This window comes from Gymnoscopelus microlampas, assembly GCF_963454915.1.
Source record: "Gymnoscopelus microlampas genome assembly, chromosome: 6".
In the NCBI taxonomy this organism is placed as follows: domain Eukaryota; kingdom Metazoa; phylum Chordata; class Actinopteri; order Myctophiformes; family Myctophidae; genus Gymnoscopelus; species Gymnoscopelus microlampas.
Window position 1 is genome coordinate 4,017,614 of NC_139943.1, and position 14,312 is coordinate 4,031,925.

At 39.7% G+C, this 14,312-nt stretch overlaps 1 protein-coding gene across 1 annotated transcript in view; it reads right to left on the minus strand.

Annotated features, from left to right (window-relative positions):
* The window catches only part of elmo3 (engulfment and cell motility 3), a 60,175-nt gene that overhangs the window by 40,850 nt on the left and 5,013 nt on the right, over nt 1-14,312 (minus strand). Inside the window, exons 2-4 of the mRNA XM_084060101.1 lie at nt 5,566-5,667; nt 971-1,011; nt 481-553 (exon numbers count right to left, since the gene is read on the minus strand). Of these exons, the coding sequence (XP_083916227.1) occupies nt 481-553; nt 971-1,011; nt 5,566-5,643 (192 nt within the window). The 5' untranslated portion in view covers nt 5,644-5,667. The remainder of the gene's footprint in view (nt 1-480; nt 554-970; nt 1,012-5,565; nt 5,668-14,312) is intronic.

Here is a 14,312-nt window from a genome sequence, read left to right on the forward strand (position 1 = left end):
TCTACGCCAAACCTCTTTGCCGAAAATAGCCGATCTACAAGCTCACAACGCCTCGCAGCGCGAGGCGTTGTGAGCTTGTAGATCTGCTATTTTCGGCTAAGAGTAGAGATGCTATGGTTCAAGTGGTTAATGTAACAAGAAACACAAAGGACCCCCTACCCCCTGGAGTAACTCTGAGGACCCCCTAGGGGTCCCGGACCCCCTGTTGAAGACCCCTGGTCTAACTTGTTGTGTTTTTTGTCGTAAATTAGCGCCGTACGTGATCATACTACATGCATCACACACAAGCATCAAAGTGTGTGCCGCGTTTTGAGCATTCAAATTTCAATCAATTTAAATGTCCGTTTAACCAAGATTATAAGCTCAGTGACATCTGACTGTCTGCCTGAATATGCCTGCAGAATGATTGTGTTAATAATTGATTCATTAACATCAGGTAGAATTCTAAGAGGATTTATTCACACAGAGGTTGTGACTCACCGATTCAGTGATGTACGTCTGTACTCCATCTGCATACTGCAGGGCATAGTTATCAGGACCCGGGAGATTCCACCTGCACGCACGCACGCACGCACACACACACACACACACACACACACACACACACACACACACACACACACACACACACACACACACACACACACACACACACACACACACACACACACACACACACACACACACACACACACACACACACACACACACACACACACACACACACACACACACACACACACACACAATTAACAGACATACACACACACACACAGACACAATTAACACACACACACACACACACACACACACACACACACACACACACACACACACACACACACACACACACACACAACATTAACAGACAGACACAGATAGACAAACAGACAGATAGACAAACAGACAGACAGACAGACAGACAGACAGACAGACAGACAGACAGTCAGACATACATACATACACTCACCCGTCACAGACTTCTTTTATAACAGCAGAGAGAGGCTTTTTCTGTACAGAAACACAACAAAAACACAACGTGGTCACGACAAACACAGACACATTTTCATGTCACCTGTATGAACACTGGATCCAGCTCCAAAGCCATTTCTCTTCTTTCCACTGAAGGTGGCGTTTCAAGACAAAGTGTCTTTTCCTCGTCTGAGGAAGAGACACTTCAGCTTGAAATGAGATACATTTTTTAAAGAGATAAAAAATAAAATACAAATAAATACAAATAACACCTCTTTGTATGTGTCTCTGCTCAGCACATTTATTTGGACGTGCGTGCTTTTATTCAAGGTTTATCTGTTCACACAGCAAGAACACGCACTGTTTACCCTGCAGGTATTTTTCTCTTGTGGTGGTGCTGCGTACATACCTCTGTAATAAGCAGTGGTGAAAAGTAACTAAGTACATTTAATCAAGTACTGTACTAAATATGTTAATGGTCAAAAACCTCCCAACTCCACTTGAGCTGAATGTGGGTAAAGTGATGATAATATAAGGACACATTCCAGTATCTCACAATGTATAAAAGTCTCCGTACAAACTTTGATGAGACAGTATTGTGTTGTTCTAAAAACTTTTTTTTTTTTTTCATTTCCTGAAACGTTAATATTTACGACATAGCTGGTTTCTGCCCGACAACAACAGAGATAATCTGGATAACAGCGACATGTTTCCTGTAGGATAGGACCAGCTGGGTTTTCCATTTATTGAAGCAGGAGATCTCTCCACTATTAAAATCATCATAACTCATAATGCATGTACATGTATGTCTGCTGAGTTTGGAGGTCTCTCCACTATTAAAATCATAACTTGCTGCATTCTCAACCGATTTTTTCTAGCGTTTTGGGGTTTGTTTCAGACTTGTACTTATGTTGTGTTATCGCATACCTGGTTAAATTAAATTGTGGGGTTTTCATACCTGAACACCTTATCTTACATAGAGACAGTAACGGTTTGGTTATAAAACAGAAACAAAGCTCTCAGGTACTTCTTATGTCAGTGGTTTTCAACCAGTGGTCCGGGGACCACCAGTGGTCCTTGAGGGAGTTCCAGGGGGTCCCCAGCTAAATGATAGATAGGAACCAAATGGACCCTTTTGGGTCTGTAACTCTAAGAGTGTAACAAATGGAACCAAATGAGTTAAATTAACATTGATTTTATAATAAAAATTGGGGTCCCAGAGATAGAAATGCCATTAAATGGGGGTCTGTAGCCTAATGCATGTTAAACTGGGGGTCCTTGAAATTGAAATGGTTGAGAATCACTGCTAGAGCCGTAAAAATCGTCTCTTATTGGGGGGTCCCTGGCATAACTTTTCAAATGGGGGTCCCTGGGCTAATGTGTGTCAATTTGGGGGTCCTTGACGCAAAAAAAGGTTGAAAACCACTGTCTTATGTGACTGAAGGCATTATTTCTTGCAGTGGAGTTCTGGCAGGCTGCCCCCTGCCTAGCCACAGGGCACTCAGACAGTATTCATTCCAGAACCTCTAAGTTGCAATTACGTCCACTGACAGTCCTCTCCATGAGACAGAACAGTCCTATCTGGTTGTATTTAACAACGATAAACTACATGTTGCTCCCCTACTACTACGGACAGCTCGGGGTTATCCTCTTTGTCTCTGCAAGCCCTTGTCTTTTCACAAACATCCACCGTAGTCCTGTTTATGAGCAACGTTCTGTCGATTAACACTGTGAAGCCATGATTCTTCAAGAGTTCTCCTCCTTTAGCTGTGTGTACCTGTGTGTGTACCTGTGTGTGCTCATTATCACCGGGCGTGTGAGTCAAGGTGTTTTGGAGAGCGCTCGTTTTACCTCACTCCACATCCTCCGTATGTGAAATTGAATTCCCATTTCAATGTTGAAGCAGGGGGTAACGCAATACCAGTGGTGTAAAGTAACTAAGCACAGTTACGCAAGTACTGTACTTAAGTACACGTTTGAGGATTCATTACCTTACTGTAGTGTTACCCATTTTTAGTACTTTTACCTCTACTCAGCTATATCTCAGAGGCAAATATTGTACTTTTACTCCACTACAATTATTTGAAAACTTTAGTTACTAGTTACTTTGTAAATTTTGATTATTATTCCAATACATACATTAACCGCTTCAGCCCTATATACATTTCGGCCATTTGAAAATAGCAGATTTACAAGCTCACAATGCGACGCATTGTGAGCTTGTAGATCTGCTATTTTCAAAAGATGTTTATACATTTTGAACTGGGACATTCTGCATAATGAGTACTTTCCACTTTTGGTACTTTTAAGTACATTTTGATACCAATACTTTTGTACTTTTACTCAAGTCAATTTTGAATTCCGGACTTTTACTTGTAACAGAGTATTCCTACATTGCAGTATTGCTACTTAACTTAGTAAGTAAAAAAATGTGAGTATACTTTTCCCACCACTGCAGCTACCAGTGTAATGAACAAACAATGACATATTGGCTTTCTGCACTTAAACTCTTATTTCCGTTACCACATTTTGAAACTTTTCAAAATTGTCAAATCTTAACCACTTACACGCTATATATTTTAATGACCGGAGCGCCCCAGGGTTCTGTACGTGGCCCCCTCCTTTCCCCCCTCTCTCTACATCAAATCTCTTTGCTGGAAATTGACACATTTCGACCCAGAATTGGGTTCAAGTGGAAGTAGAGCTCGATGCCAAATGATTATAAAGCGGAAACGACCGTGCCAGTCGATCAGAATCACTTCCATTGGCCCAGCAGCGGCAGCAGCACCACAAAACCTCTCTTGATTGGCTGACCTCCTCAGCAACCGCTAATAACAGGGCATCTTACTGGGTCTACCGCAGAATCCCCAAGACATTTGATTGGCTGACCAGCGCTGTGACCACTAATGGCAGCGTAGCTGTAAACCCAGACATGGAAGTTAGTCTGGGATGTATTTATGTGCTGAGAGGAAGCTCGCTAGCAAGCGTCCACTATTGTTGTTCTTTTTTTAATGTTTTTGGAGTGTTTGTGGTAGTATATAATCCCATAAAAACGTCTTATTATATATGTGGTGGAAAAAGTACTCAAATTTTGTACTTGAGTAAAAGTATCGATACCGCAATGTAGAAGTACTCTGTTACAAGTAAAAGTCCGGAATTTAAAATGTACTTGAGTAAAAGCACAAAATGATTGGTATCAAAATGTATTTAAAGTACCAAAAGTACTAAAATGTTTGAAAATAGCAGATCTACCTAGGTATAAAATAGGGCTAGGTGGTTAATGTATGTTTTATAATGTAATCATTTATAGCTACAAAGTAACTAGTAACTAGAGTTTTCAAATAATTGTATTGGAGTAAAAGTACAATATTTGCCTCTGAGATGTAGTGGAGTAGAAGTAAAAGTATCTCAAAACTGTACTTAAGTACAGTACTTGAGTAAACGTATTTAGTTACTGAACACCACTGCTTATTACAGAGGTATGTACGCAGCACCACAAGAGAAAAATACCTGCAGGGTAAACAGTGCTTTGTTCTCGTCGTGTATAGAGTGTGAAATGTAACAGATAAACAGTGAATAAAAGCACGCACACCCAAAGAAATGTGCTGAGCAGAGACACATACAAACAGGTGTTATTTGTATTTTATTTTTATCTCCACTGAGGGTGACATTTCAAGCCGAAGTGGATCTTCCTCAGACGAGGAAGATCCACTTAGGTTTGAAATGTCACCTTCAGTCACCTGAAGCCGATTAACCAGGTATCCGATAACACAACATAAGTACATGTCTGAAATAAACCCCAAAACGCTAGAAAATCGGTTGAGAATGCAGCAAGTTATGATGATCCAGTTAGGAGGTCTTTGACCATTTTTAGCTAAAAAGCATTATTTACACTTTGGCTATTACAGCTAAAATGGCTAAAATAGCAGATCTACAAGCTCATAGCGCGGCACCGAGTGCCGCGCTATGAGCTTGTAGATCTGCTATTTTTGAAAAATCAAGAAAATGTGTGCAAATCTTTGAATATATATATATTTTAAAGCGAACATTTGTAACTCAAATCTTTGCTTGTTCTGGGAGTCCCTGGAACAAAATATTTTGACATGGGGGTCCGCGGCCACATACATACATATAATTTTGGGGGTCCTTGACATGAAAAAGTTTGAAAACCCCTGACAGCACATGCGTTTTTTCAAAAAACTGTTAGGATTTAGAAGACATTTTGTGAATCAAAACCTCAGGTCTTAATGGGTTGATGTGGAGATAGATCATTTTTGAAGTTAGGTGGTGTGAACGACAGTTTTGAGGATCAAATGGAGTTAGGAGGTTTAGTCAGAAGTGCTTTTTAATATATCATATTTGTCAAACCCACACACACAGACAGTAAAGGGTGTTATAGCACTGATTTATAAAAAATATATATGAAAAATGGAGACGAGCTGGGGGTAGGCCCCAGGCATCTCTGTGTGTGTGTGTGTGTGTGTGTGTGTGTGTGTGTGTGTGTGTGTGTGTGTGTGTGTGTGTGTGTGTGTGTGTGTGTGTGTGTGTGTGTGTGTGTGTGTGTGTGTGTGTGTGTGTGTGTCTCTTAGTTACCTGGTCCAGTTGGATGAGCTGGGGATAGGCCCCTGGCATCTGGATGGCGATCTTCACGATGTCCTTCTGCTGTGGCATCCTGGCGCCTGGTGACACGATGGCCTGGGAGAAGAGGATCAATAAAGAACCACATGTTCTGTCACGTCTTTATGGTTCATGTTATATATGTACTGTATGTAGCACTGCATGTCACTGATAGGACAGATAGGCCTCGTTCAGGATAGGGCTGTCAAACCAATATTCCATATTCAAATATCATTCGAATATTGGGAAAATATGTATATTCGAATATGAAAATGAATATTTAAAAATTTAAAAGAATGATATGTTTTTGGATCAGAGCACTCGATAGATTGTTTTTTGTATTGTTTCTGTCAAAAAAAAAATGTTTTGAATGTATTTTTTAAATAATAATACTAATATTCGAATATATTCAAATATCTGAATTCTTTTAACCCGTTGAGACCTGAAGCCGATTCTACATGTCTCCTAAATCTCAACAGTTTTCTGAAAAACGTATGTTTCTATATCAGTGGTGCTCAATCTTTTTCATGTCAAGGACCCCCAAAATTATATGTATTTGGCCGCGGACCCCCATCAAAATATTTTGTTCCAGGGACCCCAAGAAGCAAAGATTTTAGTTAAAAATGTTCGCTTTAAAAATATATATATTCACAGATTTGAACACATTTTCACGATTTTTCAAAAATAGCAGATCTACAAGCTCATAGCGCGGCACTCGGTGCTGCGCTATGAGCTTGTAGATCTGCTATTTTTGAATAGCCAAAAGTGTAAAATAATGCTTTTTAGCTCAAATCTAAAAATGAGACAGTTCCGGGTCTTAATGGGTTAAGACCAATATTCGAATATCATTTCTGAGTAAAGTTGACAGCCCTCGTTCAGGACGGCCTTTGGGCCTGACTGACATGTTCGCTATTCAGAAGTCAAACTTGCTGAAAAAACACTGGACTAGACGATGGCCTGGTGGTGTGACGGTGATGATGGATGACTCATAATATACATACTGTAAATATACAGTAGCTTTCATTTTCAAAGAGAAGTGTCAGACACAGAACACCATGTTCCTCTTTCAGTGGGTTCACACAGACAGACACAGCTCGCTACAGACGAGTGGAGTGGAATACCATCGTTTTGTTTCTCTCTATGCGGTACAAGCACTGGTTCTCAAACCTTTTCATCTCAAAGACCCCCAAATTGATATTTATTTGGCTGCGGACCCCCCATTGGAAAGTATTTTGTGACAGGGACCCCTGGAAGAGTTATGTAAAAAAAAAAAAAAAAATCCAAATGAATAAAAAACAATTACGACATTGTAATTTTTCAAATATAAAAAAAAAATAAGCAGATCTGCAAGCTCACAGAGTGGCGAGTGACGCGTTGTGAGCTTGTAGATCTGTTATTTTTGAATATTCAACATATAAGTGGATAACGTGGTTCAAATGATTGTGACATGTTAAACTACTTTTGCTGCGGACCCCCTGGAACCCCCCCAAGGACCCCTGGGGGTCCCCGGACCCCACTTTGAGAACCAATGCGGTACAATATTAATCTTTCATTCTGTCTCAAAATACTTTCTCTAATATGTGTCGCTTTGACGTGGGGGGAGTGGGACATCAATAGCAATTGTGGCAGGTTTTGGTTACAAATGCAATTTTTCTACTTTTCTTTAGCATTTTGATCCTAACCATAACTTCCTTGCTTTTCGTCATGAAGAATGGAACATTGAATTGAACGGTGGATATACGCTGATAGTATGGGCGGAGCTTTTCCATAGCAAAAGGAGGGGCTCTCCCATGGTGTGTGTACATCACCAGTGTCATAGATGTGACACTACTCTGATTAAACTATGACTCAGTGACACAAACAAGCAACTGAAGCAATAAAACTACTGATGATATATAATATGGTCATCCAAAAGAAAAGTCACTCACGCAACCTCTGCCCCCCCCCCCCCCCCCCTGACTGTGGAATGCCCATTAAGGCCCTGAGGTTCCGATTCTAAAATGTATTCTAAATCCTAACAGTTTTTTTGTAAAAAAGGTATGTTGCTATGTCAGTGGTTGTCAAACTTTTTCATGCCAAGGACCCCCAAAATTATATGTATTTGGCCGCGGACCCCCATCTCAAAATATTTAGTTCCAGGGACCCCCCAGAAGCAAAGATTTGAGTTACAAATGTTCGTTTTTAAAAAACATATATTCAACGATTTGCACAAATCTTCTCGATTTTTCAAAAATAGCAGATCTACAAGCTCGTAGCATACATCTGCTATTTTTGAATAGCCAAAGTGTAAAATGAATGCTTTTTAGCTCAAATCTAAAAATGACAAAGATGCGTTCCAGGTCTTAAAGGGTTAAGAGAGGACTAAAGACCTACCTTTTTAAAAAAAAACGTTTTTTTTTTGCTACACTGGTTTTACCTCTAGGCTTTATGCCCTCACGTTTGTAATGTTTTGTTTCTGCTTTCTTATATCTTTTTTTTTTAGTGGTGTGATGTTTTTTATGCAAATGTTTATAATAGCACTTTGAGATTTGTTCAAATATAAAGTGCATTATAAATAAAATGTCTCATTATGATGACGTGATATGTCGTGTTTGTTTATATTGTGCAGACAGTGCACACATACCTCATTTCTCTTCCAATTTGGCAACAGATATAAGTTCTTTGATCTAAATTCTAAAATTGGACAGACAATATATATTACATTACATTATATTACATTACATTACAGTCATTTAGCAGACGCTTTTATCCAAAGCGACTTACAATAAGTGCATTCAACATAGGTAGGGAACGAAACTACTAATCACCAGAAGTCTGAAGTGCATTTTCTTCTAAAACAAGCAACCAAGAGTATACCTAGCACTAAGGTAAAAGTGCAATATATCAGCTACCTACTTTCTTAAACAGATGAGACAAAAGGGCTAAATCAAATGAGCAAGAGATAAAACAAATAAGTGTATCGACTAAACAAGATCCAACAAAACGATACAATAATAAAACAGAGTTCGTACAACTAGTTAATAACAAGTAGGCCAGGCCAAGATGTACACAGATGCAAGATGCAAATATATACAGACGTCGTGTCACCACCTGTTCAAAATGAGAGGTGGAGCGAGATAGATAGGAGGGCTGGCCATGCCAGACTAACCAGTCCTACCCTTAAAACCCACCCTAACCTATAACCGACCCCAACTTCAATCTCTTACTATTTGTAACATTATCTTTTTTAGTTTTTTTTTTACTTTCTTAACCACGAAAGAGACCATTTCCCTCTGTGGGACAAGACAAATGTCCTCATAAGACACATTTGTCTGGTTTCATTGAAAAGGCCACGAGGGCCCCATGTGGATATAGTAATACAAGTGTGCACGCACACACGTGCGCACGCACACGCACTCGCACGCACGCGCACGCACGCACTCACTGACACACACACACGTTTGTATTACTACTTGTGAGGACATCAACACTTTAGGACAGCCATGTTATGAATGCCATTTAAAAATAATTATACATTTTTAACCGTAAGCCTAAAGCCGGAAAACAGCTGATCTATAAGCTCACAACGCGTCGCAGCGCGACGCGTTGTGGGCTTGTAGATCTGCTGTTTTTCGGTGCATGACACTGGCGCGCAACTAAGTATAAATCATGTTGAACTCTAAATACCAATCCCTAAACCTAAACCTCTAAGACACCTAAATGTCTAATCCTGACCTGAATGTTTTTCTAATTGTAAACGTATCTCTAAAAATGTTTTTTTTTTAACTATAAAACAACCATTTGTCTTGTGAGGACCAGGAAAACTGTCCTCACCAATTTGTATATTTCTTCAAATTCTACTATACTTGGTCCTCGCAAGTATAGTAATACAAACACACACTACAGCTGGATGTAGCACCTGGCTTGGGAGCTTGTCGGTGCTTGTGGACACTGTGATTATGTCACACACACACACACACACACACACACACACACACACACACACACACACACACACACACACACAAACTCTGCAGATGTGCTGCAGCTCTTCCCTCCAGAGGGGAGGCTCATGTTTTATTGCAGATCCTAAAGTGACATCCCAGTCAAAACAGTGACACATGCTGTCTGTCTGTCTGTCTGTCTGTCTGTCTGTCACCACCGCGTCTCCCATCTGTCACTGCTGTGGGGACCGACTGACCCCGACACGGGCCGTCATCAAATCAACGGCCAAAACACCAAACAACACACTTCATTCGACTCAGAGGGTGTTCTACCAATGCAACCAAATGGATTACCGGGTCCATTTGGTTAATTGGTGGCATTTGTACTGATGGATGAATTAAAAGTGAGGATTTGACTTTGTAAGCATGACCAGTTCATCAAAAGGTCATCAAATTATTGGCTTAGGAATGCGACGCGTTGTGAGCATCATTGAGCTTGTAGATCTGTATTGATATGTTCTGGAAATTCCCTGGAAAATCTTTACATTTTGGGGGGAAAATGTCTAATTTGGCAATACAGATTAGCCTACCAGAAAATCCCCCCTCCTCCTCCCCCTACTCAGACCCGGTGGTGTAAAGTAATTAAGTGTATTTACTAGGCTTGAAATACTGTACCTAAGTACACTTTTGAGGTATTTTTTTTTACTTTACTGGAGTATTTCCAATTTTCAGTACTTTTACTTCTCCACTACATCTCAGAGCGAAATATTGTACTTTTACTCCACTGCAATTATTTGAAAACTTTAGTTACTTTGTAGATTTTGATTATTATTATTACAAAACATAAATTACCCAGAATACCCACTCCAGCACTATATATATATATTTCGGCCATTTGAAAATAGCAGATCTACAAGCTCAACACATTGTGAGCTTGTAGATCTGCTATTTTCAAAAGATTTGTATACATTTTATATATTTTGAAAACTTTGAAAACGCGAAATGGGACATTCTGCATATCGAGTACTTTCTACTTTTGGTACATTTCGATACCAATACTTTTGTTCTCTTACTCAAGCACATTTTGAATTCCGGGCTTTTACACGTAACGAGAGTATTTCTACATTGCAGTATCGATACTTTTACTTAACTTACTTTACTTAACTTTCCACCACTGCCCAGAGCAGGTGAATGCTACATCATGAATGAATTCGGCCGTGCCGACTCTCCACACAAACCCAAAGCTCCTCCCAGTGCGTCACGCGTTGAGAGGAGGTTACACACACACACACACACACACACACACACACACACACACACGGTCCCTACATGCCATAGCATGCAGGGCTGCAGTCCAACCCAGAGGAAGGGATCAACTTATAGCTCTGTGTGTGTGTGTGTGTGTGTGTGTGTGTGTGTGTGTGTGTGTGTGTGTGTGTGTGTGTGTGTGTGTGTGTGTGTGAGGCTGTTTGCTTCCTGAACAGCAACAACACACTTGTTTCACCACCTCTTTAAACCCTTTGTTGACTGGAGTCGCCCAGAGCTACGCTTTTCACTCCACACTAAACATCCTTTGATTAACAAACACAAGACCATTTATTTGTATACTTTTTTTTCCTGCTATACTTTTACCTTATTCCCCTATGAGAAACTCTCTCTCATTCTGCCCTGAACCATTTCCAATACTTTTACTTCTACTAAATGTTGTACTTTTACTCCAGTACAATTATTTGAAAACTTTAGTCACTAGTTACTTTGCGGATATAAATTATTATATTATAAAACATACATCAACCACTTCAGCCCTATTTTATACCTAGGCTATTTGAAAATAGCCGATCTACAAGCTCACAACGCGTCGCATCGCGACGCGTTGTGAGCTTGTAGATCTGCTATTTTCAAACATTTTAGTACTTTTACTTTTGGTAGCTTAAGTATATTTTGATGCCAATACTTTTGTACTTTAACTCAAGTAACATTTTGAACACAGGCCTTTTACTTCTAACAGAGTATCTTTGTATATTGGTATTGCTACTTTTACTTAGTAAAAAGGAAAACCTTTGAGTACTTTTTCCACCACTGTCCTGCACACACGTGGGTTTGGTAATTGAATTTTGGCATGGCTTCATTTTTTTTTTGTTCCACTGAGACTCAACATGAGTTTCAGGGTACAGGAGGAGAGCCCCCAGGCCAAGAATTCTGCTTATACAGTACGTGAGGAGCCTGGAGGTGCTGATGAATTAGGTCACAAGAACATCTGGTGCAAATCAGATATTTCAGTAATCCAACCGCTTGATTTCAGAAGAATATGCAAAGAGTAGACCTGTCCTAAGTAGCCAGCCTTTAGTAGAAGTATGTTAAAGAGTAGACCTGTCCTAAGTAGCCAGCCTTCAGTAGAAGTATGTTAAAGAGTAGACCTGTCCTGAGTAGACCTGTCCTAAGTAGCCAGCCTGTAGTAGAAGTATTTTATATGGTAAATGGTGCATTTATATAGTGCTTTTATCCAAAGCGCTTTTACATTGATTGTGCCATTCACCCATTCACACACATTCACACACCGATGGCGGAGGAAACCATGCAAGGCACCAACCTGCTCATCGGGAGCAATTAGGGGTTCAGCGTCTTGCTCAAGGACACTTCCACACTAACTCTAGGGGAGCGCCCCAGCCCGGGATCGAACTGGGAACCTTGCGGTTTTCCAGTTCACTCTACCCGGCCACTCTACCCCTGAGCCACTGCCGCCCCTTAGAAGTATTTTAAAGAGTAGGCCTGTCCTTAAGTAACTAGCCTGTAGTAGAAGTATTTTAAAGAGTAGACCTGTCCTAAGTACCTAGCCTGTGGAATGAGTCTTTTTGCATCCCCTAATAACCATTAGAGTTCAGAGTTTGACCGTGTCCGTACCTGTCCATAGCACCTATTACAATGTGTCCATGGGAAGACAGTTCAACTTGTGGACAGGAAGACTATAATAATGAAATATGAGTCATCTCTGGGCATGTACCCTTGGTGCCTGGGCCTGTCACTATTATTACATACAGTAATCTGCTGAGCAATTATTTATTTGAGTTCATCGCAATTATGTTTGCATAACGTCAGAATCGTTTCCATTCATCATTTGTATGAATTCATCATTCATTTTCAGAAATAGTTGAAATAGCTGATCTTGTCAAACTGCTATTTCCCCTACAGTATGTTGGCCATTGTTATGAATAGTCCATGGCCATCTAATGACGTCTGCGTTATTGATACGAGATTACATTACATTAAATTACATCACATTACATTACAGTCATTTAGCAGACGCTTTTATCCAAAGCGACTTACAATAAGTGCATTCAACATAGGTAAGGAACGAAACTACTAATCACCAGAAGCATTAAGTGCATTCTCTTCTAAAACAAGCAACTAAGAGTATACCTAGCGCTAAGGTAAAAGTACAATATATCAGCTACCTACTTTCATAAACAGATGAAAGACAAATAGGAAAATCAAATGAGCATTAAACTAGTTAACAACATGCGGAGATGCATCTGTTAATCTGTTAGAGATGCATGTGTTAGATTCTGAATATCATGTTCCTTATTCTTATCCTATTGAGTACTGTTCTTTCAATGTCTCAGACTGTATCTTCTTGTCACGTCACGTGTCCAACCCTATATGTATTCCCTGTGTGTAATGAACTGTGTGAACTTGTCTCATGATACTGCCTTGCCTTGTGTGTCATCTTGTTGAGGATTTATTCAACTGAATTGTCACCACCCAGTTCTGTTAGTTAGGACCACACCGAGGGTCTTCCTAAAGTCACAACAGCCATATATTATTTATTTTGATTATTGGTGGTACAATCATTGTCAGTCATTTAGTTCTAAGTCGTTTGTCATATCTGTGTAGATGTTGTTCACAAAGCCTAAAAGGCAAACAGAAATGTTAATTGTATTTATTAGACTTATTTATAAGCAAGAAACCACATGATCGGAAAAAAAAACCACCACGTTCACTCCCATTCTAATGGATTTTGAGAAATTCCCTTTTCTCTGCTTTCTGTAGCTTTTTGCCGAAAAGAACCTACATCCAGCTACCAATAACTAACCCATTAAGACCTGAAGCCGATTCTAAAAATGTCTTCTAAATCCCAACAGTATTCTGAAAAAAACATATTATGTATGTTTCTATATCAGTGTGGTGCATTAACTTTTCCACTTCAAGGACCCCCAAACTTATATGTATTTGGCCACGCGGACCCCCATCGCAAAATATTTTGTTCCAGGGACCCCCCCAGAAGCAAAGATTTTATTAAAAAAATGTTCGCTTTAAAACAATATACATTCAAAGATTTGCACACATTTTCACGATTTTTTCAAAAATAGCAGATCTACAAGCTCATAGCGCGGCACTCGGTGCCGCGCTATGAGCTTGTAGATCTGCTATTTTTTTTTTAAAAGACTGAAGCTCCTTACACACCGGGGGTGATTTTTTCATGCGAATAATATGTTTTTTTTTAAAACCTTATAAAGTAAATGTGAGCTTCCACGGAGCGGTAGTGTAAAATAATGCCTTTTTAGCTTAAAGGAGACACACCATGAATTTCACTTTTTTTATTTTTTTTTGTATTTTTTTGGCTCCCCAGTGTCTCTTGTACCCCAAAAAATATTTTCTTTTAACATTCAGTCATTCATTCTCATTTCAGAGATTTTCAGAATGGGCGTGTCTGAACAGGCCATCTCAGAATGGCAAGTTTGCTTACCTCACCAAACTTTCTGCCCATGTATTTTGACAGACAGAATTGCTCAGTACCGCAGT